General features: G+C 45.2%; 1 protein-coding gene across 2 annotated transcripts; it reads right to left on the reverse strand.

Annotated features, from left to right (window-relative positions):
• Window positions 1-715: 715 nt before the first annotated feature.
• tcf20 (transcription factor 20) lies at window positions 716-16,125 on the reverse strand. 2 transcript variants are annotated; one of them, XM_056288053.1, is made up of 6 exons: window positions 16,032-16,125; window positions 4,929-13,427; window positions 4,465-4,558; window positions 4,209-4,258; window positions 3,916-4,013; window positions 716-2,431 (listed from the first exon to the last, which is right to left on the reverse strand). In XM_056288053.1, exons 2-5 carry the CDS (start codon window positions 12,165-12,167, stop codon window positions 3,954-3,956), a joined length of 7,443 nt encoding a protein of 2,480 aa, XP_056144028.1. In that variant the 5' UTR covers window positions 12,168-13,427; window positions 16,032-16,125; the 3' UTR covers window positions 716-2,431; window positions 3,916-3,953. The 2 variants fall into 2 exon arrangements, with proteins under 2 accessions (XP_056144028.1, XP_056144027.1); XM_056288052.1 differs by having other exon boundaries at window positions 4,195-4,258.
• Window positions 16,126-24,490: the final 8,365 nt, after the last annotated feature.

Genomic DNA, 24,490 nt, shown 5'->3' on the forward strand with positions numbered 1-24,490 from the left:
CTCGGCGTCAAAAAAGCCTTCAACCGCAAAGGCTACAGGGACCCCAATGACCCAGGACCGAACACCGCTCCCATGAATAAAACCAAGTATCTGGCACGAGGCAAAAAAAATATGGCGGAAATCGTTTCTGTTGAATAATGGTTTCCATGCAACAAGACGTGTCAGTTACTGCCAACTGTCCAATCACGTACCAACACCTCGTTGTAAACGCGGGGATCCCCCACGCGACAAGTGACTACCGTATTTTTAGCTTTTACAAGAAAGACAACACATCAGTTCTGAGGCTGTGTTGGACTCCCTGCACTGATTTCTTAAAGGTTAATCCTTCATCATTTGAGTTTGGTCCCCGACCTGGTGCAAGGATGTTGCAGATTCAAGAGAATGGGCCACTGAATATGGAAAAACTCACAGCCTGTCTTGTATAGAAGGTGGAGGGGGAAAGAAAATCATACGTTTCTTCAGAGAAAAGGAAGAATGTCGAGTGGCCCAGTGTGTGTGTGTGTGTGTGTGTGTGTGTGTGTGTGGTACATCTGATAGAAAGAAGACTTGAGATGAGGGTGTCAGGACGACAAATAGCACAATGGCGGCAGAAAGGTGTACTGAAAAACGTGGCGGGAAAATACAGTCGGCCGGAAACGGAAACCAGCCCGAGAGCCAAACAAAACGCGACAGTTGGGTTGCACAAAAAAAAATAAGTGTAGGAAGATTCTTAAAGCATTTTTTAAAGTGTATTCATAATTCATATACATATTGACAGATTTCTATTACAGCATGGTTCCGATAGTGTAACTGTTTTCTTTTTAGTCTGGTCTTTTCTTTTTTTGTTTTTTGTTTTTTACAAGAGTAACAATAAAAAATGATAAAGACAACACAACGTACAACTCACTTTTGGGTTTTATGGCAATGCTTATTTTGAATGGGTTTTGCATCCCCCCCCCTCCCGATCAGACCACGGTTGTGTTGCTGAGGGGTGAAACCATTCAGGAAAAAAAAAAAAGAAAAAAGAAAGAAGGATAACGCACGTCTACGCCGGCTCCTCAACCGGGATCCTCCAGAGTTCGTAGTTCCAAAAACACCTCTCGCTCGTGTCTGAAGGACCGACGCCCGTCAGTCAAACGCAACATCCTATGCAAAACTTCCTCCGTAATGAGTCCGAATCCCGGCGCGTGCACGCGGCACACAGCTTCGCCCTAAACGCAAAGGGCTCGAGAGTCCTGTCCTCCCGTCTCTTCCCAGCCGGCGTGGGACGCACCGAGTCCAACAGCGTCACCTCCTCCTTCCTCCTCCTCCTCCCAGCGGCTCTCCTCCCCCTGCGAACACCTTTACTTGAAAAATAACGTTGTGTCCATCTGCCTTTTTTTGTTTGTTTGTTTGTTTGTTTTTTTCCCAGGGATACTATCTGTACCGTAAAAACCCCCGGGGATGAAAAATAAGAACACTTCTCAAAAGGACCAGAATGGACTCCGGGACTCAGATCCAACCTGCTCCCAGTCTCGCACGCACTCAGTCCGCATTCACACACGCGACTTTTGAAAAGGCAACAGACGTCCGCTCTCCAAGGCAATAATGTCTTTGTGGCAACTTGACCCTGACATTCACTCTGGCTCCTCCCTCTCCAGGAATGCAAATCAATAATTAATAATAATAATAATAATAATAATAACAATAATAATAAAATAAAAAAATAATAATCCGATTCATGATATGTTGAGAAAGTATAAAGCGAGAATCATCCAATTCAATTCTATGAGTAAATACTGATGCAGATAAGAAATGATAGTGATACTTAAAAGAATAATGATTATCATAATATTTATATGATAAAATACTACTTGTAAGAAGGTACTTTGAATTTATCCTTTCCTTTTCGGGAGTTGCCCCCCCCCGCATCCTCTCGCCGTCTCCCGAGGGTCCCTGCTCCCGTTACGCTGAACTAAAAGCACCCGAAGGAAAGACAAAGCAAAGCAAACCCGTTACAGGTACACCGATAATACAGATGATTTAAAGAAGACTTTTAACAGTTTGAGGGAAACTCAAAGACAATTCAAAGTGAGCCGAGAGGGGAAGTTTGTTTTTTTTCTTCTTCCTTTAACGAAACAAGTTCCTTTCCGTTCTTCCGACACTCTTTGCGTCTCATTTTGTCCAACCACTTTCTTTGTCTTTGTTGTCACTCCATTCCGCTATGTTGCTTTGTTCACGTTTTTCTTTTTTTTTAATTAAAGAGCAAAAAAGAAAAAAGTTTCTTTTCTTTTTTTTTATATATCGTCAAATGTAAGCACGTTGATTCCTGTTGAGAAATTGTACAATCCCCTTTGCTGTTCTCCATCATAGAAGATGTCCATTCATCAGCCAACAGATGCCGTTCCTTTTTTCCCGTTACGTCTGAGGTGGCCTCAGCAACAGTCCTCCGTCTTCTGTTGTTCAACCGCACCTTGAATAGGAGGCATAAAGGATTTGAGGTTAGCACTGTTTCCTCAATCATCCGTACACTTGTTGCTAAGAAACACAAAGAACATATATCCATTATCCAAACCGCTTAGCCTGCTCTCAGGGTCGCGGGGATGCTGGAGCCTATCCCAGCATTCATTGAGTGGCAGGGAGACACCCTGGACAGCCCGCCAGGCCATCAGCGCACACACACATATACACACACAAACCCACGCAGACACGGGGAGAACATGCAAACTCCACACAGAGGACAACCCGGGATGACCCCCAAGGTTGGACAACCCCGGGGCTCGAGTTTGCGGGGCATGGACACTTTTCCACATTTTTGGTGGTGTTTCAAGAGACACAGAAGACTGCCGAGTATTACGGCTGCTGATGGAGTGTTACCCCCTACAACATATATACACAGATAATGCAGGAAATTGTGATCGTTTCCCTTTAAAAGCATATTCAGGCTCTGTATAGGGTCAATTCACATCAAAACCCATTTTCAGACCCCCCCCGCCCCCACAACAGCGGATGCCACTTGTTCCGTTTTTCCTTTCTTTTCATCTTCTATGTTGCTCTAAGCTTGTAATAGCCTGTGTTTGGTGTTAGCCTGTCCTTCTTTTCATGTAAAATAAATTTAAGCTGGTAGGAAAGCTGCTCCAATCACCAGAAATGGCCACTACAGGTGGACCGCTGATGGAGGACTGACGTCTCAGCTGCAGTGATCTCCAAAACTACCACAGTACTCAACTACCTACCTACTGGGGTGCTGTTAATCTCTGGTTTTCATGGGTTGTGACTTTATGCGGGTGTGGGGTTGTGTGTGGATGTGTACGTGCATGAATGTGTGTGTGTGTGTGTGTGTGTGTGTGTGTGTGTGTGTGTGTAAGGGGCTCCTCTAAATTTTTGTCGCAAGTATTTTCTTTTAAATGTATTTTTCCTTTTTGGAAGAGTTTATTTCAGCGACACCTGGATCTACAGGTATCACAAGCCAAGGTTGAGCATCTGCCAAGGTTTGTCCACAAACCATTTGGCAGAAGTTTTCTTGGCCTTCAAAAAAAAATGCTTTTCCCCCCCAAGGATTCGACTGTAGGAAGTGTGCTGTATGTCTTGGACAAGTATGGAGAAAAAAGGTATTTCCATTAAAATGCAAAAGCAAAACGAGCAAGCCTTTACGTTACTCTTACGTTCTGTTACATTAAATTTGACTGAATCTTTCAGTGTCCAAATGGGAAAAACAAGCAACCTTTGGGTAATAAATACTTGTCCATTTATGCAAGGTCAATTTGTGCGAAACTGATTTCCCATCAAATAATAAACAAATGGACTGTTTACAAGAACATCCCATGTGTTTCTGTATACTCCATTCTCAGTGTTTTCTTCTAATCCCTTCTTCTCTCAGACACACACACACACACACACACACACACACACACACACACAAAATTAGGAACAACAAACAATGGAATCTTAACTCACAGCTTGCAGACAGCTGTGTCTTTTCTTTACTGTTTGTCTCAGCCTCTCTCTGACTGCTCCAGGTACACAGACTTGGCTGGACGGCTACTCTGGGGAGACTGGGTGAAGATAAGAGAAGGGGAATGAGAGAGCGAGAAAGACAGAAAGAAAGAGAGAGACACGGGTGGATAAAAGTGAAGCAAACAGTTCAGTCAGTGATTGAATAGCAAAAGAAATAGGAGTTATTTCTTTTCTATCATGTAATACAAAAGTGGAATTTACATAGAAATGATAACCAACCTCTCCTTCTTTACCTTGTGCTTCGGACACCGCAGTGAGAAGTTATCTTCATTCAGAGAGCAATCTGGGTCGGAAAGAGTAAATTTCAATAATGGGACAGACACACGGAGCTCTGCTGGAAAACTCTCCCGGCAAATAATCAACATTTGAGATGCTTCAGAATTGAATGTGATGGGTGTTACGACCGACCGGCGTGCAAATTTCCACAGAAAATATCAACGTTAGGGAAATGTAGCATTTTATGTTAGTTTTGTCTTACAATATACTTACCGGCTTCAATAGCACACAGGTAATGGTAGCGGAGTGTGCAGCCCTTACTGTAGCAGCCCAGGGTGGAGCCGACCATCTCACAATATGAGCAGCTCTGAGGAGAGACAGAAAAGACCACAGAGGGAAGAGGAGTGAAGGAAAAGTGGAGAGGACAAAAATCAATACATCTCAAAACTGTACAAGACTGAAGAACTGTGAAAAGTGAAGGGCATGGCAAGACAATAAAAATCAATAAAAACAATACTCAGTCTATGCCATATTGTGAAGCAATGATGAACAAATCCAGTGTGCTTTCTAATGTAGCCAATCAAATTTTTACTCCTGCTGGCCAAGCTTTTTACTAAACGATAGCAATAGTATTTTTAAAAGTAACAATTCATGTTACGATTACAGCATTTACCAATTCACTGTAAGAAAGATTAACATAAAAACAAAAACAAAAAAGGAACCTAAAGGCCACTCACTGTGTCTCTGGCACCATCTAGTGCCTCCTGCAGGCCATACAGTCGCCCATTTACCAGGTACACACCACTGGTCCACACAATGCAACCCTCGTGGACCCATAGTTCCTCTGGGTCCATGGGCATCTGAGGCAGCTGTGCCAGTTGGGCCAAGGGCCCCAAAGAGTCCAGGGCTGGAGGAGGGGGCTGGAAGGGCAGGGAGGCCTTACTGTTTGACGGCACCATTCTGGGGGACTCCTCACTGGATTTGTGCCTCCTTTTGAAGCGTGGATGTGAGGTCAGCTTTCTGTGCTGCGGTCTCTGTTGAGATTCTTCGGTTGGCTGCTGCTGCCGTTTTTGTATATGTTGCTGGTCAACCTCAAGGTCAGGCTCTCGCTTAAGCTCTGGGATAGGTCTAATATCTAGATTCATATCCCAGGTTAGGGATGTTTTACTGGTGGTGGTGATAGGAGAGGAGGTGGTGTTATCAAGTTGTCCAGACAGATACATCATAATTTCTTCACCACCAATTGGGGAGGCTGTTCTGACTGTAGTGTTATGGGATGGCGGGTCTGTAACCAGCTTGGCAACAAAGTCACTGTCGGTTGAAGATTTGGTAATCTGAGCATCTTCTGTTTGTGTGTCTTGGATACTGCTTAATACATTTGAATTGGCATCTAAATTTGGTCCGGGTTTACTTGCATTTGGGGTTACATGACATTGTCTGAGTTGTGGCTGATTCTTAGGCAGCTTTGCAGCATATTCAGCTGGATAGTATGGCCCGTAGAGATCTCCAAGATGTTTATAATTTGCCCATTTCTGACACAGGCAGCAGAGCAGGCGGCCAGAGTGATTAGTCTCTGTAATCACAGGGCCTGAAACAACATAGCCAGAAGAAGGAAGTGCTTTTCCTGACGGAAGAGTGGTCTCCACATCGTCTGACTCCCTCTTTTCCATTTCTCTGTCTCTCCTGTTTAGCTGAGAGGAGAGGGCCGGGGTGAGGAGAGAATCCATTCCACTGCCGCCTGCTTTCCCTCCAACTGCACTACGCTCACCCTTCAACCTCTCCTCCTCAGCATTCACTATGGTACACACTGCCCCAATCTCTGGTATTTTCCGCTCAACATGGATATGTGGCACAAACAGGCCCTTTCTGTTTGGGTCTAGAAAACCTCCACTTGTGCTCAGACTGCCTCCTGCCCCAAAAGGTGTATCTGGGTCATCTTTAGCAACTGACACTGTCGCCACCGCCGCAGCTGCTCCAACTCTCCTCCTCCTCCTCTGTCTCCCCCTTATGTCTGCCGGCTCGTTCTCATCTTTCATACCTCTCCGTCTCTGTCGCAGGGGTTTGACCTCAATCTCTGGCTGTGTGTCCTCACTCTCAGCATCTAGTTTCACTACCTGGGTTAAAACAGGTGGGGCCAGCGGAGGTGAGTCTTTTTGTTCTGGCAAAGGAGGCGGTGTGGAAGCTGATGTGCCACTGGTACTTTGCCCTGTCTGCAGGGTGGTGGCAGCAACTGGAGATGTAGCAGGTGGCGCTGAAGGAGCACTCAGAGTGGTGTTCAGAGTTTGTGTCTGGGCTTGGGTTTGGGCTTGGCTCTGGGCACGTTTCTGTTTGTTAACACTGCCAACAGGCCTACCCTTTTTCTTGCCAGATGGGAAATAGCCTTTAGGGACAATACTGTCTGTCAGTTTGGAATCTTGTGGTGACAGAGCAGATCTTCCCGAAGGCAAATGATGTTGTTGTCTGTTCAGCATATGCCCTTGGGACTGGCTGTGGTGAGGTGGGGTGGTTCCATAATAGTCACTGCCAGGATAATCGTCAAATCCCATTCCAGTTTCTTGAAGTTTCTGTCTGAGAAGGTTAGCAGCAGATTGCTCTCCTCGTCGTGTTTCCAGTTGCTGATAAGTGTTAGTGAAATGCTGAATATCAGACAGGGCAGATGAAGATGGAGGTGGGGAACCCTGGACTGGACATGGTAATGGTGGCGGCGGGGGTAAAGGTCCTAGCAAAGCAAAGTCCTCCTTGTCGCCTGATGATGATGCCACAGCAGCCCCTAACCCAAAGTCAAAGTCTGGTTGTTTGAGAACTTGGGTCGTCTGATGGGGATCACAGGGGTAAGCAGAGGGAGGTAATGGCCCAGTCTCATCAACTCCTCTAAAAGGAATCATGTCATTTAAGGTGTGACTTTCATCAATGTAACCATCATCACCACCTGTAACTCTGGAAAAATGTGCTAAATCTTGGTCCTGTGAATCGCTAAACTGTGTCATTTCTGAGTGAGAGAAGCCTGGGTAATGATTTGACTCAGCATCTGCGTGTCCTAATGGTCTCTTAACATTTGGAGTGATTTTCTGCACTATTGCCTCCAGTTTCAAGCCCCGTCCTTTCCTGGGAGGCAAAATCTTGGCTTTACCACCTGAAGGAGATAGCGATTGTGAATAGGCATTCTCTCCAGACAAGGGAGAAGAGAGCCTTGGAAATGGGATGTCTGAACTGGATGAGTCATCTTCATTGTGATGGCTAGACTCAGACTGGGCCCCTGGAGAGTGATGTGAATTTGAGGCAACCCTCTGCTGGGAACCATCCTGAAGTTGCCTCTTGGCAGGGATAGGAGAGATAAAAGAACGAACTCTCCTCCTCAGCATTAATGGATTTGTGTCTCCGGAGCCGCCAGCTTTAGTCTGACGCTGCCCTTGCAGTAGACCCAAGTTCATGTCAGCAGGGGGTTTAGTGGCATTGGATGTTGGACGGGGTTGTTTAGCTTCCTCCGGAGCACCTCTGGAGACATCAGGTTCAATAGCACTTGGTCCAACTGCTAGAGCCATTTGTGGAACAGCAGGAGTATGTGAAGCTACAGGGGCAGCAGGGGGAGGAGGGGGATGTGTTCTGTAATAGGGTTCCCCCTCAATCATTACTGCACCTTCTCTTCCAGAATGTGTTGACTGATACATTTTCAAATCATAGTAAGGACTCTGATGAGGAAGAGGTGGTTTTGTTATGTGTTGTTCATTAGGCATAATGTCAGTCTGGGAGAGCATCCTCTGCCTCTGCTCTGATTGACTGAATTTATGTCTTACTGGAGAGGAACCAGGCTGCATCATCATCTCCTTGGATGGCCTGTTCATTGCCGTTACCCAGTCACTCAAGTCAGGGGGGTGGTGAGGAGGGCCACGAGAGTGAGGATAAATCTGAAGCTTATTTGTGGACTGTGGGCTTTGCAATTGAGCCTGGGAAGATAAACTGTGGTAAGGATGATGAGAGGGAAAGTGCTGGTTGCTGTGTGGGATCATATTGCCTTCTCTGGCATCACCATACCGATAACCAGGAAAACTGCTGGCATGACCACCTGAAAAATCAATCCCATGGAGAAAGGCCTGATGCCTTGACGGTGGAGATAAAGGATTAGTGCTTGTAGGATGAGGGGGTGTGGGAGTCATATCAATGTTACTTTGCCTATAGGGATCGGTATTAATGACAACAGAGGAATGAACAGACTTGGAATGATACTCTACGTCAACCTCTTTATTTGTGCCACTTCTATGATGATCACTTTGTGGGTGTGCAGAGTCTGGGCCAGACTCCTTTGACGGCGTTTCCATTTTCACCACTTGTTTCTCTCCAGGTTCCTTTTTACTCAGATCACTGGCTGCTGTTGGAGAAGAAAATGGTTGTTGAATCACAGAGGCTCCACTCTGACTTTTCTCCCTCTCTCTCTCTCTGTCACTTTCCCTGTCCCTCTCTGGTGTGCCCCGCCGGTTTGGTGACACATCACAGATGACGGACCGTCTCTCCGACGATGGAGCTAATAGGGAGCCTGATGATTTTTGAGACTCTGTTAGACCAATGTTGGCTGTTAGCGGTTCTGTCTCTTGCAAAAGCAGTTCTTGTACAGCAGAGGATGAAGTGGGCACATTAGATGGGGCTTTCCTCCGTGGTAAAGAATAGTCTGCTAAGTTAATATGTTTTGGTGGCGGCTGCAGAGGTTCTGTAGACTGTGTTAAATGACTCTGGGGTACACCCACCTTATGTTTGTCAGTATTTTGTGGTGCCTTATTACTTGCTGCTTCTGACTTAATGGAAGCCTGAGGTTCTTGAAGAAAATTGGGATTGCCTCCTTGCCTCTGGTTTGGTTGCGGGGGCTTTCCAGAGCCCGCCATTTGGGAGGAATGAGGAGAAGCTTCTGTTGTTCCAGTCTGTATCCTCATACTTTCAGCTATGCCATATTGGTGTCTGGTTTGAAACTGTTGCTGAGCCTGGAGATGCGCAGGGAATGCTTGTTCAGGTCGGCCATAACGTCTATCTAAATTACAACCTTGAAGAACTTCTTGTAAAAGGCTTGGAAATGGCTGTATTTGAGAACTGTCTTCATGGCTCCTTCCCCCTACTCCTTCTCCTCTTTTTCCTGGTGCCTCTACTATAGCATCTCGAACATCTTTTGAATGCACAAGGCCGTATCCAAGCTGTGTCTGGTGGTATCCTGGGTATCTGGAATTTGATTCTATTGCACCCCCTGGAACGGGCCTTCCCCTGTTCTTTACTGACATATCTGAGCCATATGGAGGCTCTGAGTGGCCATATTTGTATGGTCCATGCTGGGGGGGGTTTTGAGGCCGTCCAAAATTTGGTTTCAAGTGGGCTTGGTGATGGGAGGAATATACACTCAGATCTATTCCTTCTTCCCCATTATGACTGTTGGACTCACCAAAGTAAGAGTGTGAATGTTTCTCCTCAATACAGTTGTCTTGAGGGTGTTTGCTTTTTTCCGAGTGATTTCCTTCTGCCCGCGTTGAAACAATCACACCCACACCACTGGTGTTTTGCTGTTCCTCACACATCTGTTGTTTTCCTTCCTTCTCGCTGTTGTGTAAACTGGATATACTATTGTCTTTATTCTGACTATCCTGTTGAAGGCTTACATCGCAATCTCCTTGCACCCGATTGGCCCCTTTGTCCTTTCTTTCAGGCTCACCTTCACTTCCACTTTTAATTCCTTCATCTTTAATTTCTATTGTCTTCTTTGAGCCATATCGATTATTAGTATCATTGACACCACTCTCTGAGACACAGTTTGGCTGAGGAGGAGGAGCACTGTCAGAATTAGATGAGGGGGCTAACGATGGTGTTGTTGAATAGGAGTTTGGGACGGGCTCAGATGACTGTGAACCCAAGGACTGGGAGGATGAGACAGCAGGAATGTGAGATTCATTTGGTTTTGTTTTAGAAATACTTTGTTGCTTTGTCATTGGCTCAGAGGTGATCGTTTTAACATGTGATACCTGTCCAATCTGGGATTGGCTCTGACTGTGAGATGGAAGGTAGTAGCCAGACGGTTCAGATCCACTGCTTGCACCACTCATCTGTCTCACCCTCCCATTTTCTCCCTCAGAAAACTGCTCATCTCGCTCCACCTTGGTCCTCGAAGGTGCTCTCTCTGACACCACAGAGGAGTCTTCATCAGCTCCAGCTTCGGAGCTGCCACCATCACCACTGCCACCTGCTGCCACTCCCTCCTGAACTGTGCTGGTGTTTGAGGCCGCACTGGCATTTCGACTCCTTGGTTGTGATGGGGGCATGGCCTGTGCTGCCTGTTGTGTTTGCCCACCATCTTTCCCCTTCTTCTGTGAAAGCACGGTGTCAGTGAGAAGTAAGTGGTGCACTGTGTTTGGTAAATTGGCTACTTGTGAGGTTAACGCATTGATACTATTGAGGCCAGTATCTTGCATTTTGTTAAGAGGAGAAGATGGATAAACAGAGGAGCTTTCCTCTCGGGACCCAATCCCTGAGCCTGGACCCAATCTGCTGCGGCTTGTAGAAGAGTGACCAACCCCAGCTCCAGTTGCATTTATGGCTTGGGCTTTGTGACTGCCACTACTACCACAACTGCTGATGCTGCTGTTTGAGTTGGGCGTTGGACTAAGCTGAGGCATGGTTTGCAGTAATCTTCCATGACTATGGCTGCTACGGGGGGTTGGTGGCGGGGGATGTGAGGGAGCATGTCCTGAAGGGGTTCCATGTGCCTCTGACACACCCATCAAGGGTGATGGAGAGGAGCTACAGCTGGGGGACTGCACTGCAGAGGCAGCTGGAGAAGGGTTGGATATGGGACTGAAGTTTTGGTTGATTTGAGCCTGTTGCGCATTAGAGTGCATTGGGGATTTGGACATTTCTTGCGATGCTGCATGAGGTGTATTGGGATTGGAGGCTTGGTGATGTTTAGTGTATACTGTGCCTGGAGAAGGGCCATGGTGCTGCATTTTGAGCGAGTTGTCATAGCCTACCCCTAAACTGTGCTGTGAGTTGCGGTGCTGTAGTGTGGCTTGTTTATGGAGTGAATGTGACTGTGGAGAGTAAGCAGGGTAATTTGAAGCATGGTAACTCTGTTGAACATTCTCCATAGGCCCCACATTGTTAGCAGCAGCTGAACTAGAGACTGAGTTTGAACTGGAGTTGACATTGGGAGAGCTGTTGACTTTAGGATCAAATCCAGCACTACCACTCCCTTCGTGATATCTTTGTGGAGGGGGGCTGTACATTCCTGATGACCCTGTTGATGGTCCACTATGTGGAGAGAAGTGTGGGTACTGAGGGGTCAATCTGTGCCCAGAGTGGGGATAGCTCCGATGCTGCTGTCCGTGAGGAAGAGCTTGGTAAGTTTGTCCATGCTGCCGGTGCTGCATTTGAGATCCTGACACTAACTGCATTGCATGGTTCTGACTCACACTGAACTGATGTGAAGGAGAGAAGGGTCCGGCACCACCAGTGACAACACTAGCAGCACCTGATCCAGCAGTGGAACCATAGTCTACTGGATATGGTGACATCATGCCAGATGATGACGTAGCGCTAGTTGGACCATGTCTGTACTGGTGAGATATACGTCCATCGATGCTAGGGTACCCAAAACCTGCCCCATAACCCATACCTCCCCTTCTATGCCGGTCCTTACCACCCATTGAAAAATAGTAATCCATTGCATCCTTTCGGTAAGGGTTGCTACTGCTGCCACTGTGAATGTTAGTCTGTGATGGCTCTCCAGTCCCTCTGCTTCTGGCACTGTAACCAAGCATAAGGCTAGCTTGATTGGGGTGTTGGTGGCCTCGATGGAGGCTCTGCTGCTGCATCCCTGTGTAATCTTCGGTCATCCTAGGGGAGATCTGGGAGTCTGCTGGCTGGGGAGGGTAAGGAGGGCCCCCTCCACCTCTCCCACTGAACCCAGGGGGGAGGGTTGGGGGTGCTGGACTGTTAGAAAAGTTCTGCATTTTTTGGAGCTTGGAAAAAAGTGAGTTTTCAATCAATATCTTCAACAGCGAATGCTACTGATCAGAAATGTAAAAGTTCTGAGTGGTAGCTATGTATAAAAAATGTTAGGAGTCTATAGGCAGGGAGTAAAACATGGAAATGTCTTGAAAAATCCAGCAAAGCGTTGAAGCCGAAGAATATATCACAAATATTATGACACTTGTAGCAGCAAAAAGTAAAATGTGTAGTTGAAATAAAAATGACTATCAATACATGAAAGAGTCAAACAGGAAAAAAATGACTTCACAATGTGCCTCCAGCTTTTTAAAAAGGATACACTTTTGTGAGCAGCTGGATGTTCAAAAGAGAACTTTAGGAGAACAATTATGTGCTGGCCAAGTGCTGCAATGATTTCACTTCTAAGACTACAAAATTTGGCACCGTGTAGACATGGATACAACGAATGACTGAAATATCAGCAATTTAGATTTTCAACCCTAAAAATCTTTAAATGTATTCTTTCTCCACTGGACAGGATGTTGTGTTGCTGTAAAGCCTCTTGAGGCAAATTCGTAATTTGTGATATTGGGCTATACAAATAAAACTGACTTGACTTGACTTGGAATAACAGCACAAGTGAATGGCATTTCGCTAATGTTTAAACATTGTGGGGTTCATTGGCATTCAATATGGGGGGAAAAGGTGTTATTGTAACCTTCAAGACTGCCTTCCGTCGTAGCAATCCTTCAGTTCATCATCACGTATGGGTTTGTTTGTAACTGACTCACACACCTGTGTGAGAGGAAAACTGCAGTAACACTAACCACAAAGTCTAGGTACAGACCTCCACAAAATGCTCCGAGAGGCAAACACTCCATTGATGTTCTCATCTGCTCTTTGATGCAGAGTCTAATACTTTCTGAGATTCTCTTGTTTTTTGTCATTCCCTTTCAAATGCTGTTTGCACGTTTTGCTATTGTATGTATTCAGTTAGATTGCAGGTCTCTATTCAGGGATTGTTCTTTGCTCGATTCTTTGTTTAAATTCTTCTTTGTGCTCTTCAGTATCTTCAGCATTTATTTGTCTTACCTTTGTTTTTTTCCGTCAATCATCATTTAAGTTTACCTAGTTCCAAGACCACAATATCCCAAAAGCAGGGCAATCCATTAATTCCTCTTCAAGTATAATCAATTTAGGTTCTTGATTTTCTGTCTCTCCACAACGTCTCCATGTTCTTAAGTTCATTTTCCCACAGACGCAAACCAGAACTCTTCAAAAATCTGGAAACACAAAAGACCCAAGAAAGTTAGTGAATAGAAATGAAATGATGGCAATTTCATACCAAAACAGAGCTTAAAATATGATCAACTTGGTGAAGTTAAAGCAATGTCAGATAAAATAGAGACGTTGGCACAATAATCATGAAAACCCCTCTCGTCCACATTAGTCTAGTAGTTTGCTTGTCAGATTAATTTGAATACCCATTTAACTTAAATAATGTATGGACAAATGCATTTCTACAAAATTCCATCCTATTTATCGATGTGTTAACTAAAGTCATATCAAAGATTGGATTCATTACTTAGGCACTGTTTTGCTCAATTTAGCTCACTTAATTTTTGAGATTTCAAGGTCATAATACTAACATAATACTGAAAATGAAGTCATTTGAGGTAATTTGTGCAAATCCAAGATTGAAAATCAGACCACATATGCATTACACATACACTACACATACACAATTTCAACAGCACTTTCAGCTTTTGCACCATGTCAATTCCATTTCTTACTTCTCTACAACTTAAAAGGCTACGGGCCTCATATCAGCATTCCTATTTTAATATACACTGTGAACACAGCCCCAAGTGTGGTTAAAGCTTTAACAATGAGGCAGGCTCAATTAGGGATAGGCTGTAAAAACTGAATAATCAATTATCGTTTGTGGGGACCAGAGTGTACTTTTGTGGTATGTTCGTTGATTTCTTTTTTAAAACAGCTTTTCGGCATTATAGAATACATTGAAAAGGTTATGATTCCATAATAGCAAACTGATGAACAGTCTGCTGTAGAGATACATATAGTGCATTCTGACACCTGTCAGAATGCACTATGTGCAGGTACTAAGCACAGCCCTAGCCATCACCTAATAACAATAGCGGGTGGTGGGGGACAAAACTGCATTGATGACGACAACCTACAATTACAGCAACAACATAAAGCCATCAAGGACACAAACTGTGTCTCTCAAGTAAACAAACTTTAAGGTAACCTACAATCGCCCCCGTGTCACTTCACTATAATGAGAATAAAGACCATTAACTTTGACATATTTTGCATTTTAAATGGCTTTAAATCAATGTGGAAATAATTACAAGGGTGGTGCAACCTTTACGAGTTTAATGGCCATAATAAGCATTTTGTAGCAGTAATTCAGATTACCGTTACAAAACGCTTATTATTACATGATAAGCATTTTGTAACAGTCTTTCTTAAATCACCTTTTTTACAGGTCTTTCTTAAATGACCTGTAAAACGTTTTACAGTCCTGAAGAAAAACAAAAAACCCACGTTGCCTGACGATACAGGCTAGCCCTAGTATGAGTTAAAAGTAATACTTGCACATGCCAATTATGCCTCACCGTATTCTGACGGTGCCTGGTACACTAATTAACAATTTTTTGTGTGCCTTCTTATAACCCCCCCCTCTTTCTTTTTTTTAAACATGTCATTCGGCCTTTGTAAGTTCGAACAGAGATTCGAATTTGTCCTGTAGATTCGAACGAACAGATCTTAGGACCAGCGGACTCTCTCATCAGCCATAAACGTTTTGATTAGGCTGATAAACTGCTGTAGTGTGTCCTCCTTATCGTGAGAACTTTAATGAAGGACGCCAGTTAAGACGCTGACCAGCAGAAAACACATCTGACGTTAACGCCGAGGTGTAACTGTGGGGGAAAAGTTGGGTCAGGTAGGGAGAACCCTTTAAGGTGTCCATCCATCTTTTCTAGCCTACGGCCTGATCAACAACCAGGTACTGAACGCCTCGCCGAGCGAGGCGAAACAACTGTACGTACACAGCACGCAACGCAGCATCAAACAGGAGCGACTGACTCGACACAGCTGTCAGCGGGTCGGTAGAAATCACCGGCTGGCCTGTGAAATAAGGGCAAGCGCGGTGCGTTTTAGCGGTAAACGATCAGACGCCAGCTGTGCTGCGTTTTAGGCGGGTTTGTGTCCTCCGGTTGTCACCAGCTCGACGCCGCCTCACAGTAACTTCGCCTGGCTAGCAGCAGCTAGGCGAAAAGCGGCGTAATGTGCGCATCACAATTAAGCTAGTGAGCTACGTCTGTTTTAGCTCGGCGCCGTTAGCGTTAGCTAAAACGTCTTATCGTACGCTGCGAATAAAATGCGCAAGCAAACTGCATATGTGGCCAGCTAGCTAGCTAGCTAGCTACTGCCGACGGTCAGCGTTTTTAGCCGACCAGCGCATCGTACGTTATTGCGAAATACATTTGTAAACAACGCACAAAAGCCCGACGGTTATGACAGGCTAAAGGAGAGCGGCTCGCGCAAAGCAGCCCCCCCTTTTCTTTTCTTTTTTTTAGCTACACAAGAGAAGGTGATTAGGAGCAGATGTTCGCCCCCTTTTTAGAGACCCGGGCTAAACTGTGGGTATATACGGGGTTAGCTTAAATGTCGTAGAGTTCGTAGTTACGGAACTGTGGCGCGGATGCTGCAGCGGACGATAAGCGCGGACCTAGCTAACCTGTAAATTATGTTCCTCTCCCCCGCTTAAATAAACACAGCTACGGTTAGCCGACGGAGAGGAAACTCCGCCGGAGCCCCGCTAGGCTTTAGCTCGCCCACTCTTTCTGAACGCATACCTGTGAACGTAGCGACACAAGGCCCCGCCGAGAGTGAGAGGCTGTTTCGTGATATAATCCCGCCGCTGTGGCAGGAAACCCCAGGCTCGAGTCGACAGCTCCGCCGCTCCGCGTCCAGACAACCCCGGCCGGCGGCGGCGAAGTCGGTGGGGAGGGAGGGGTGGGGGTGGGTGGGGGGGTGCCGCCGTCACGACACTCTGATAAACCGGGGCCTGTCCTCCGATTTCCCTTTTTCTTTTGTCCTCACCTCCACAAAAAAAAAGAAAAAGAAAAAGAAAAAAGAAAAAAAAAGAAAAAAAAAGAAATGATGGGAGCAGAACACAATCGGGGTGCCTCTGGGTCCCGTAACCAGTGAGGTCCATACACCCCCCGCCCCTCCCCTCTCGTTCCCCCCTCTTCTCTCTTCCCTCTTTCACACACCGTTTAGGTGATTCCTCCTCCCAGCTACAACTAAAATCAAACGCATCGCTTATCTCTCACCCGGCGCCGCCAACACGTTCGTATCCGCGGACGTTAGTTTTCGTAACTACGGCGCATTTCGCACGCCTTCATCAGTTGCTCGACCTATTCGTTTTCCTGTGAGACTACTGTGTGTGTGTGTGTGTGTGTGTGTGTGTTTTTCTTCCTCTTCTTGCAACAGAAAGACCGCCTTGAGAATGCATGCACACTCATATTCCGGCACCCCCTCCTCCCTCATCTCTCTCCATCATATCCCTCCATCTCCCCTCCCTTTCTCAAGCTGTTTGCCATTTCATTGATTCCCTTCCATTTATAATATTAAATGTAAGATTTAAAAGAACGCTGCAAAAAAAAGCAGCATATTTGCCCCCCCCCCCACCGCCCGTTCTCTGTCTTGGCTGAGCCTTTTGGAACAGCTCCTTTGTTCTTATTTCATCTCAAGTCAAAGTGAATTAATGAAGGCACTGAGATACAAAGGCAATATGGAGAGCAGACAGGTTTGAATGGAATGAGGGTGGAATGGTAGGTTGTGTGAGAATACGTCAGCCACAGATAACAAATAATTTGTGAGCAAATTGGCTGGTCTGTTAAAGGAAGGCTGTGGTGCAGAGGATGAGGCTTGTTGAGTTGATTGTGGTTTTGCATCACTGGATGCTGGAATATAGACCCGGCGTACACATGGCGTGGCTATCACGGTGTTCTCACAAAGAAAATTCCACCGCAACAATTAACAGAATACTTCTATGATTGTTAACGTTGGAAATTGTACGCTTAGAGCACAATGTTATCACGTAGCGTAACGTAACATAACCACAAACGCAATCATTTTCCCATTAAATTTGTTGTGATGTCTTTGCCAAAGCTTACCTGTTCTCGCACAGGGCCAAGTGAGCTCAGTGCAGAGCCACTCATACTCTCCCACCATTGTAATGGTGTGCCCTATGCCCCCAATACATAATGCTGCACTTTTAATGTACTGCAGTTTGTCATACGCACACAGACACACACACCATCATTCACGTGTGTGTGTGCGCGGACGCACGCACGCACGCACGCACACACACACACACACACACAAATCCCACAAGCACAAAGGAAAACATGCACAGACACACGTATGCAGTCATTCACTTAACCCATCAGTCATAAGAACAAATTCTTCCTCACTTTCTAAACAGCTATTCAATTTATTTCATTCCCTTGCAGATACACGTCTATTCCTATCATAGTTGCCATGGTAACTGCATCATAGAACCTTAACAGTGGATAATTTGTAGGCTATGTATCTACTTTGGGGTTTCACATCATGCAGACACGCTTGCTTACAGGTAAAATTCTCTTATGAAGCTGACCATGAATTGCTTACAAACAGTTGTGTACTTCAATGGCTGCTAAGCAATACTGAAAGAGTTGAGAAGTCGAATCAGGGCATTCATGGTGCGGGCCTGGCTAGCTAGCCAGCCAGGCCCGTCCAATCAAAAGGGACGCCTGCTGGGATGCACACTGATTCTCTCCACAACTGACAGGGTCACAAAATCTTTTACAGGGGTGACTCAAGCACATAATTGTGCTTTTGTGAAGGAAGCGCCGCACTTCACCACATCATCCTTGGCAATGTGTCTGAATAACAAACACCCCTTCCCTCTTTTTTTGATATGTCTGCAAAACTTAATGGATTTCACCAAAAATGCGATACTGCAGTGCCACCGTAAAGTTCCAGGTTGACGGGAGGAATCATCTGATCAGCACAGTGGTGTCCATCCTTTGCAGGGGATTTCACTGCAGTTATTGAAAACATAGCCGCCTTTTTAATTAGCATGCTTTGTAAATTTCAAAAAACAGTGGGTTAACATTTGAAGAGTCATGGCCGTATCATTTCTAACATGGATGTCATGTGGTCACATCATGTTGATGTTTGCTGTTTTGAGTCTGACAGCATTTTTTTCCATTTTTCTTGAAAGGACAGGAATTAAATGAGCAAAATGACTATCCTCTAGTTTGGGGGGAAAATACATTTTTACGCACCCAAAATGAAATACGCTGCCGGCACCAAACCAGGACATTCTAAAAAAATAATAGAATTTGATAAAATTCCTTGAAATATTTTCAAACCATGCACCGGGGACCTGTCCATTCTGGTGTTGAACAAAAGGTTTTGAAAGACTTCAGTCGCAAATAAGCTTAATGTCCAAAAATCTCCTGGACATGCAATTAAGACTCAGCTTGAGCACAGTACCATGTACTGAACACATGCGGAGAGGAACAGTGGATAAGTACTCGCGCTGTGTGTTCACATCGAATGCAGCACAATTTTAAGTACCATAGTTCATAATTACTATATCTTTTTTTGTTTTCAAAAATGTTAGAAAAACATTTTCATTGTTTTCTAGACAAACTTAACAAGGCTCGTGTCTCTCCTTTTCAGCTAGCTCGCTGAAAAGCAGCATCCTGCAGTGTTCAGTTCATATGGCAACAACCAATCCCCTACCACAACGCAGTCACAAAAACACACCACTAAGCAGTGATTTGCAATTTTCTTGATGACCACATGGAGTCAGAGTCACACAGGAAACGTGTTAATGTGATTCTTATGCATAGCAGCGCGCCATGCATCACAGCACTACACTGAATAGGGGAAATGGGCAAAAAGGAAAAAAAAGGACATCACATAATAATTCCTCCCAACTCCCACCCAAGTGCCCCTTTGAAGCGGGTGCTTGTAAGTTAGGCTTTGGCCCAATTTTAGGGTCTTTGATCCTTTTCGCAGCACAAGTGTCCTACAATATCACAATTAGCGTCCCTTGGACGGGAGGATATTGAATCAGTAAAATGGGTTTAGCTTTGATAATCCATGGTAAAAAAAGAAAAAGAAAAGAAGAAAACTACAACTCTGAGGACATGGAGGAATGAGATCTTGAACTTTGATTGCTGCGAGCTGTGGTAGCCCCGTCTCCTGTTTTCTTTCAGCGCGACTCGTGCGGATCAAAGAACATGATGCAGCCCTGCTGAAATTTACTTGCAAAGGATGAAACTCTAAATCTGGGATCTGTAGAGACCCCGGTGGTGTAAAGACGCGTTTTCTTTAATGGCTGCTCAAAGGCCGGGCTCTGTCCACCACCATTCCAGTGACGGCCTATCTTTATTAGGGATATGAGGGATGCTGGCCATACGGACCTAAATTCTACCTTCCGCTTATTCGCCAAAGATGGTAGCTGGCAAATGACATGTTCCATCATGGTGGAGTAGGTATTAGTGACCGGCTGCATCCAGCAGGGAGCACTCTCTCCTAATGTCCCCGCTCTCTTGCCATCCTCACATAACTTTTCCTCACACTGAGGCCTGCTGCCACACTCTCCCCGTCTCCTAGCAACCACAGCACCCTGCCTCCAACCACCACAGATACTGGGAGGGAAGGGGGTGGGGGTAAAAGAGGCAGAAGGGGAAGAGGAGAGGAGAGGAAAGGCTGGCTAACCATCGGCATCCCAGGCAGTAGAACATGCCTGGTTTTACGTACGGAGAGGGGGGGGGGGGAGCGAGAGAGAGAGAAAGAGAGAGGGAGAGAGAGAGAGAGAGAGAGCGAGAGAGTAACCTTTTTTTTAAACAGTTCAAAGATGAGTTCCATTTAATGGGATGCGTGTGTGTGTGTGGGGGGGGGGGTTAGACCAAGAGTGCAGGGGGTCGGATGGGTGGGGGCAGGTGGGAGAGGTAAATCATGGCGCTGAGGTTCTCAGCGACATATTGAGATCATAATTTGAATCAGCCCGTGTTACAGAGTACGGGGCAATAGAGAGTGATTGCCGTAGAGAATGACTGCCCCAATTAAGTACGTTTGTCTTGAGGGCACCCTCTGCTTGGCCTCCTCAGCTCCTTTTTCTCTTTACCCCCCCCCCCCCCACCTTCTCCTCCTGCCCTCTTGGCTCCATCTCTCCTCACCTTCTCGGGTAGCCCATTAAATTTGATGGTGCCATCATCCTCTCCATTCTGTCCTTGTGGCTCGTGGTGGTCCGCGGTACTTCATTACCCTGCTCTTGCTGGGGATCTGAGCAATCCACTACCCACAACCATGATGTATGTTTCACTTTCCACACAGTGGTGTGTACACATGATCACACACAACACACACACACACACACACACACACACACACACGTGCATGATTTTACAGAGAGGCCACATTTTTGTGATCTGCATGTGCATGAAGGTATACATATAGACATGCTACCCTGGGTACACCTACACATTCTGTGTCACATACATGCACGCCTCACGTATTCGGTACATGTCACAAACACTCGCACACATGACAGAAATTTGTCACACACCATTCACATCTCACAGTACACATGTACACAGACTCACACACAGTGTGATTGTGACTATGACCTTAGACACCGAATCCCATCCCTCCTATGGCTTCTGTCAAGTAGCAGTGCACTGGGGGGATGCAGTCCACGCATGACAGGGTTTAGTCTGAGAGAGCCAGCCATGTTCATCAAGCTGACACACAACAGGAGGTGCTGGAGTACAATCTGACAGGTTTTGGTGCAGCCTGGCCTGAACAGACATGAGGTACAATGTACATTTAGATTGGCATGTACGTTTTGAAGCACCACACCACACACCTGTCCCATTCTGTACCACACCATACCATTATATACCATATCATACCATACCACACCATAGCATACCACACCACACCATACCGCACCATATCATACCACACCACACCATATGTACCATACCATACCACACCATACACACATACCATACCGTACCATACCACACCATAGCATACCACACCACACCGCACCATATCATACCACACCACACCATGTGTACCATACCATACCACACCATACACACATACCATACCGTACCATACCACACCATACCGTACCATACCACACCATACACACATACCATACCACACCACACCATACCGCACCATATCATGCCATAAACACCATACCACACCACACACATATACCATACCACACCACACCATACCATACCGTACACACATACCATACCATACCATACCATATACACCATACTGTACCATACCATATACACCGTATCATACCGTACCATACACACTATACCATACCATACCATACACACTATACCATACCATACCGTACCACACCGTACCATACCATACACCATAACACACCATACATAACAATTACATGACAATAGATAACATACGTAGTTATTCTTTACAGTTCATATCTCTCAGGTAGAGTATTATAAGGACAGCTTTATTCTCGGGTGGTGTATTGCTGAGGAGAGATAGTAATAACACAAATGATAAAAACAACAACAACAATACTACTACTACTACTACTAATCATCATCATTATTACTATTATTATTATAAGATATTATATGAAATGATATGGTAGGACATGTGGTCACATAGCATATGATAAGACATGATAAGATACAATGTATTATATGATGTGAAGGGCAGTATCATTTCATTGCTGTACAAGAGCATTCATTTCAAATATATTGTAGTATATAGTACACTCTGTAATAATAGTACACTCTGTAATTCTCCAAAGCTTCCACAGCAACAGAGGAAATGTCCAGCAGGACTGGCATCCTGATATAAGAAACTTTTTCTTTTTCTCTTGGCAACAGAAAAGATGAAATAAGGATAGTGTGTGTTTGTGTGTGGGGGTGTACGTGTAAGTAAGAGAGCAGGAAGGAGTAGAGAGAGAGAGAGAGAGAGCGAGAGAGAGAGAGAGAGAGAGAGAGAGAGAGAGAGAGAGAGAGAGAGAGAGAGAGAGAGAGAGAGAGAGAGAGAGAGAGAGAGAGAGAGAGAGAGAGGACGGGAGAAAACGTTGCCTGCTGTTGCTGAGGCAACCGTCTCTCTCCCCTTTTCACTTTAACCCTTTCTCTCCAGTGCATCCTTTTCACCTTCTGTGTTTTACACTCCCAGTGATGTCTCACTTGTTAATGTCCTTTCACTCCATCTGTCCATCCCTCAGTCCCTCTCTTCATCTCACTGCCATCGTCTCCCTGCTGCTTTCGCTCTGTCTGTCTTTCTTTCTCCTGAATAAAGGTCAAAATATCGAATGTGTATGTGATTTTTACTCACATGATCACCTCGACTTTTCATCTTAAAATCAGTATTGCTGTCATTTTGTCTGTACACAGTCCATGTTCCATGCTTAGTATAGAATAGACTAGACTAGAATAGACTAGACTAGACTAGAGTAGAATAGAATAGAATAGAATAGGGGGTGGGGGATCTAGTTCTATGATATATTCACGCATATAAAAATCAAATTAATCTGGAAATTGTGTTGAAATGTATTAGCTATCTTAATAAGTAGGTGCCCTGCAACAATATGCAGAATGCTGCACAATGAGCACAAGTATTTTCCATTCCACAACTTTAAAAAAACATCTTTGTCTATGCAGGTTTTATTAGAGAATTCAGTTCAATATCTATATTTTATCTTCTTATTAATACAACCTTTGATACATCCTCCCTTGATTTTCTACATCCTCACTGTGTGTGTGTGTGTGTGTGTGTGTGTGTGTGTGTGTGTGTGTGTGTGTGAGCACCCCTGTCTGTAAGCAGATTGTACTGCAGTCTGTGGCATGTGCTACCTTAAAAGGGTTTAATGCCCTATGAAGAAGACAGAAAAGTGTTGTTACTCATATGTGGATGAGTGTGAGTGCGTCCTCGTGTGCGTTTGCGTGAATTTCTGTTGGCAAGCCACAAGTGTGTGCCTCCATGCGTTTTGATGGCTGCCACAGCCTCCCCCTCTCCCCTCCATATAACATGTACAGTGGCCTGCTGTGTGCTACGGTCTTTGCAGAGGTCAGCTGCTAAATGCCTTTCACTGCTGTCTTACACACACACACAGACACACACACAACACGTGCATGCTGAACATATCTAACATGAAACTTCATCCCTCTATCACAGCAACAGCGGACATTTCGGCAAATGAAGCAATTCTTATCTAAAGTGATGAATTTACTTTCTCAACCGAAATGTATAATTTAGCATATTTATCGAAATGCATTAGCAGTTGTTGTAACATAAATTCTTCATTGCATCCTCAGACCACTCTCTAGTGTGTGAGATGGCGTGATGTATCCTGTTGCTAGGTAACAGTTAATTGTTAAAATGTAGGAACTTGTGTTACACTTCACCGAGGGACTGTTGGGCGTCGGAAGTGGAGGACGAGCTGGGACAGGCGTTGTTAGATGAAGAGCAACAGAATAAGAGCGTGGCGCTGTGGATACTGGCCGAGCCCCCCCCCCCCCCAAAAAAAAGCCGAGCCATATTCTGCAGTCAAATGAGGCTTCGAGGAGCCTGGGTTTAAAGGATAATGCGAGTTGCGACACTGAAAAGGAAGCTCTCTTTGCTGTACTCAGAAAGGTACTACCTGTGCTGTTGTAATCACCCGTCCTTTTTCAACCCCTCGTTCCCGCTTTTCCTGCTCCACTTCCTCTCCCCTCAACCTGCACTCCCCCTCATTCTCCATAATCCAGTGAACTCTCATCCATAACTCACAGGCCTCTCTCTCTCTCTTTTATTACAGCCCATCCATCTCCTCTCTCTCCCTCCATCCTAATAATTCAAGTTGGCACGGAATATAAGGGGGCCTTGGAGAGAGATAGTATGTGAGAGGCCTTAACGGCGGGGGGGGGGGGTTGCAGTGTAGGGAGTGAGAGACAGAAGTTGGGAGAAAGAGTTATGATGGAGGAAGGTAGAGACAGGGAAAGAGTAAAATGGTCAGATGATGGACAAGCAAGGAAGGAGAGGGATAATGCAAATGAAAAAGCCAAAAGGTACTTTGAGAAGCACAGACAGAAATGGGGTGAATCAGAAAGAAGTTTTTTTTTTTTTTGCTTCTGGGGTTGGATTAAAGTTTTTACCTCCAAAGGATTAGGTCACACCTGATGCCTCCTAATTTCATACATGTATGTATGTATGTATGTATGTATGTATGTATGTATGTATGTATGTATGT

Source organism: Lampris incognitus, chromosome 10 (genome assembly GCF_029633865.1).
Source record: "Lampris incognitus isolate fLamInc1 chromosome 10, fLamInc1.hap2, whole genome shotgun sequence".
NCBI lineage: Eukaryota > Metazoa > Chordata > Actinopteri > Lampriformes > Lampridae > Lampris > Lampris incognitus.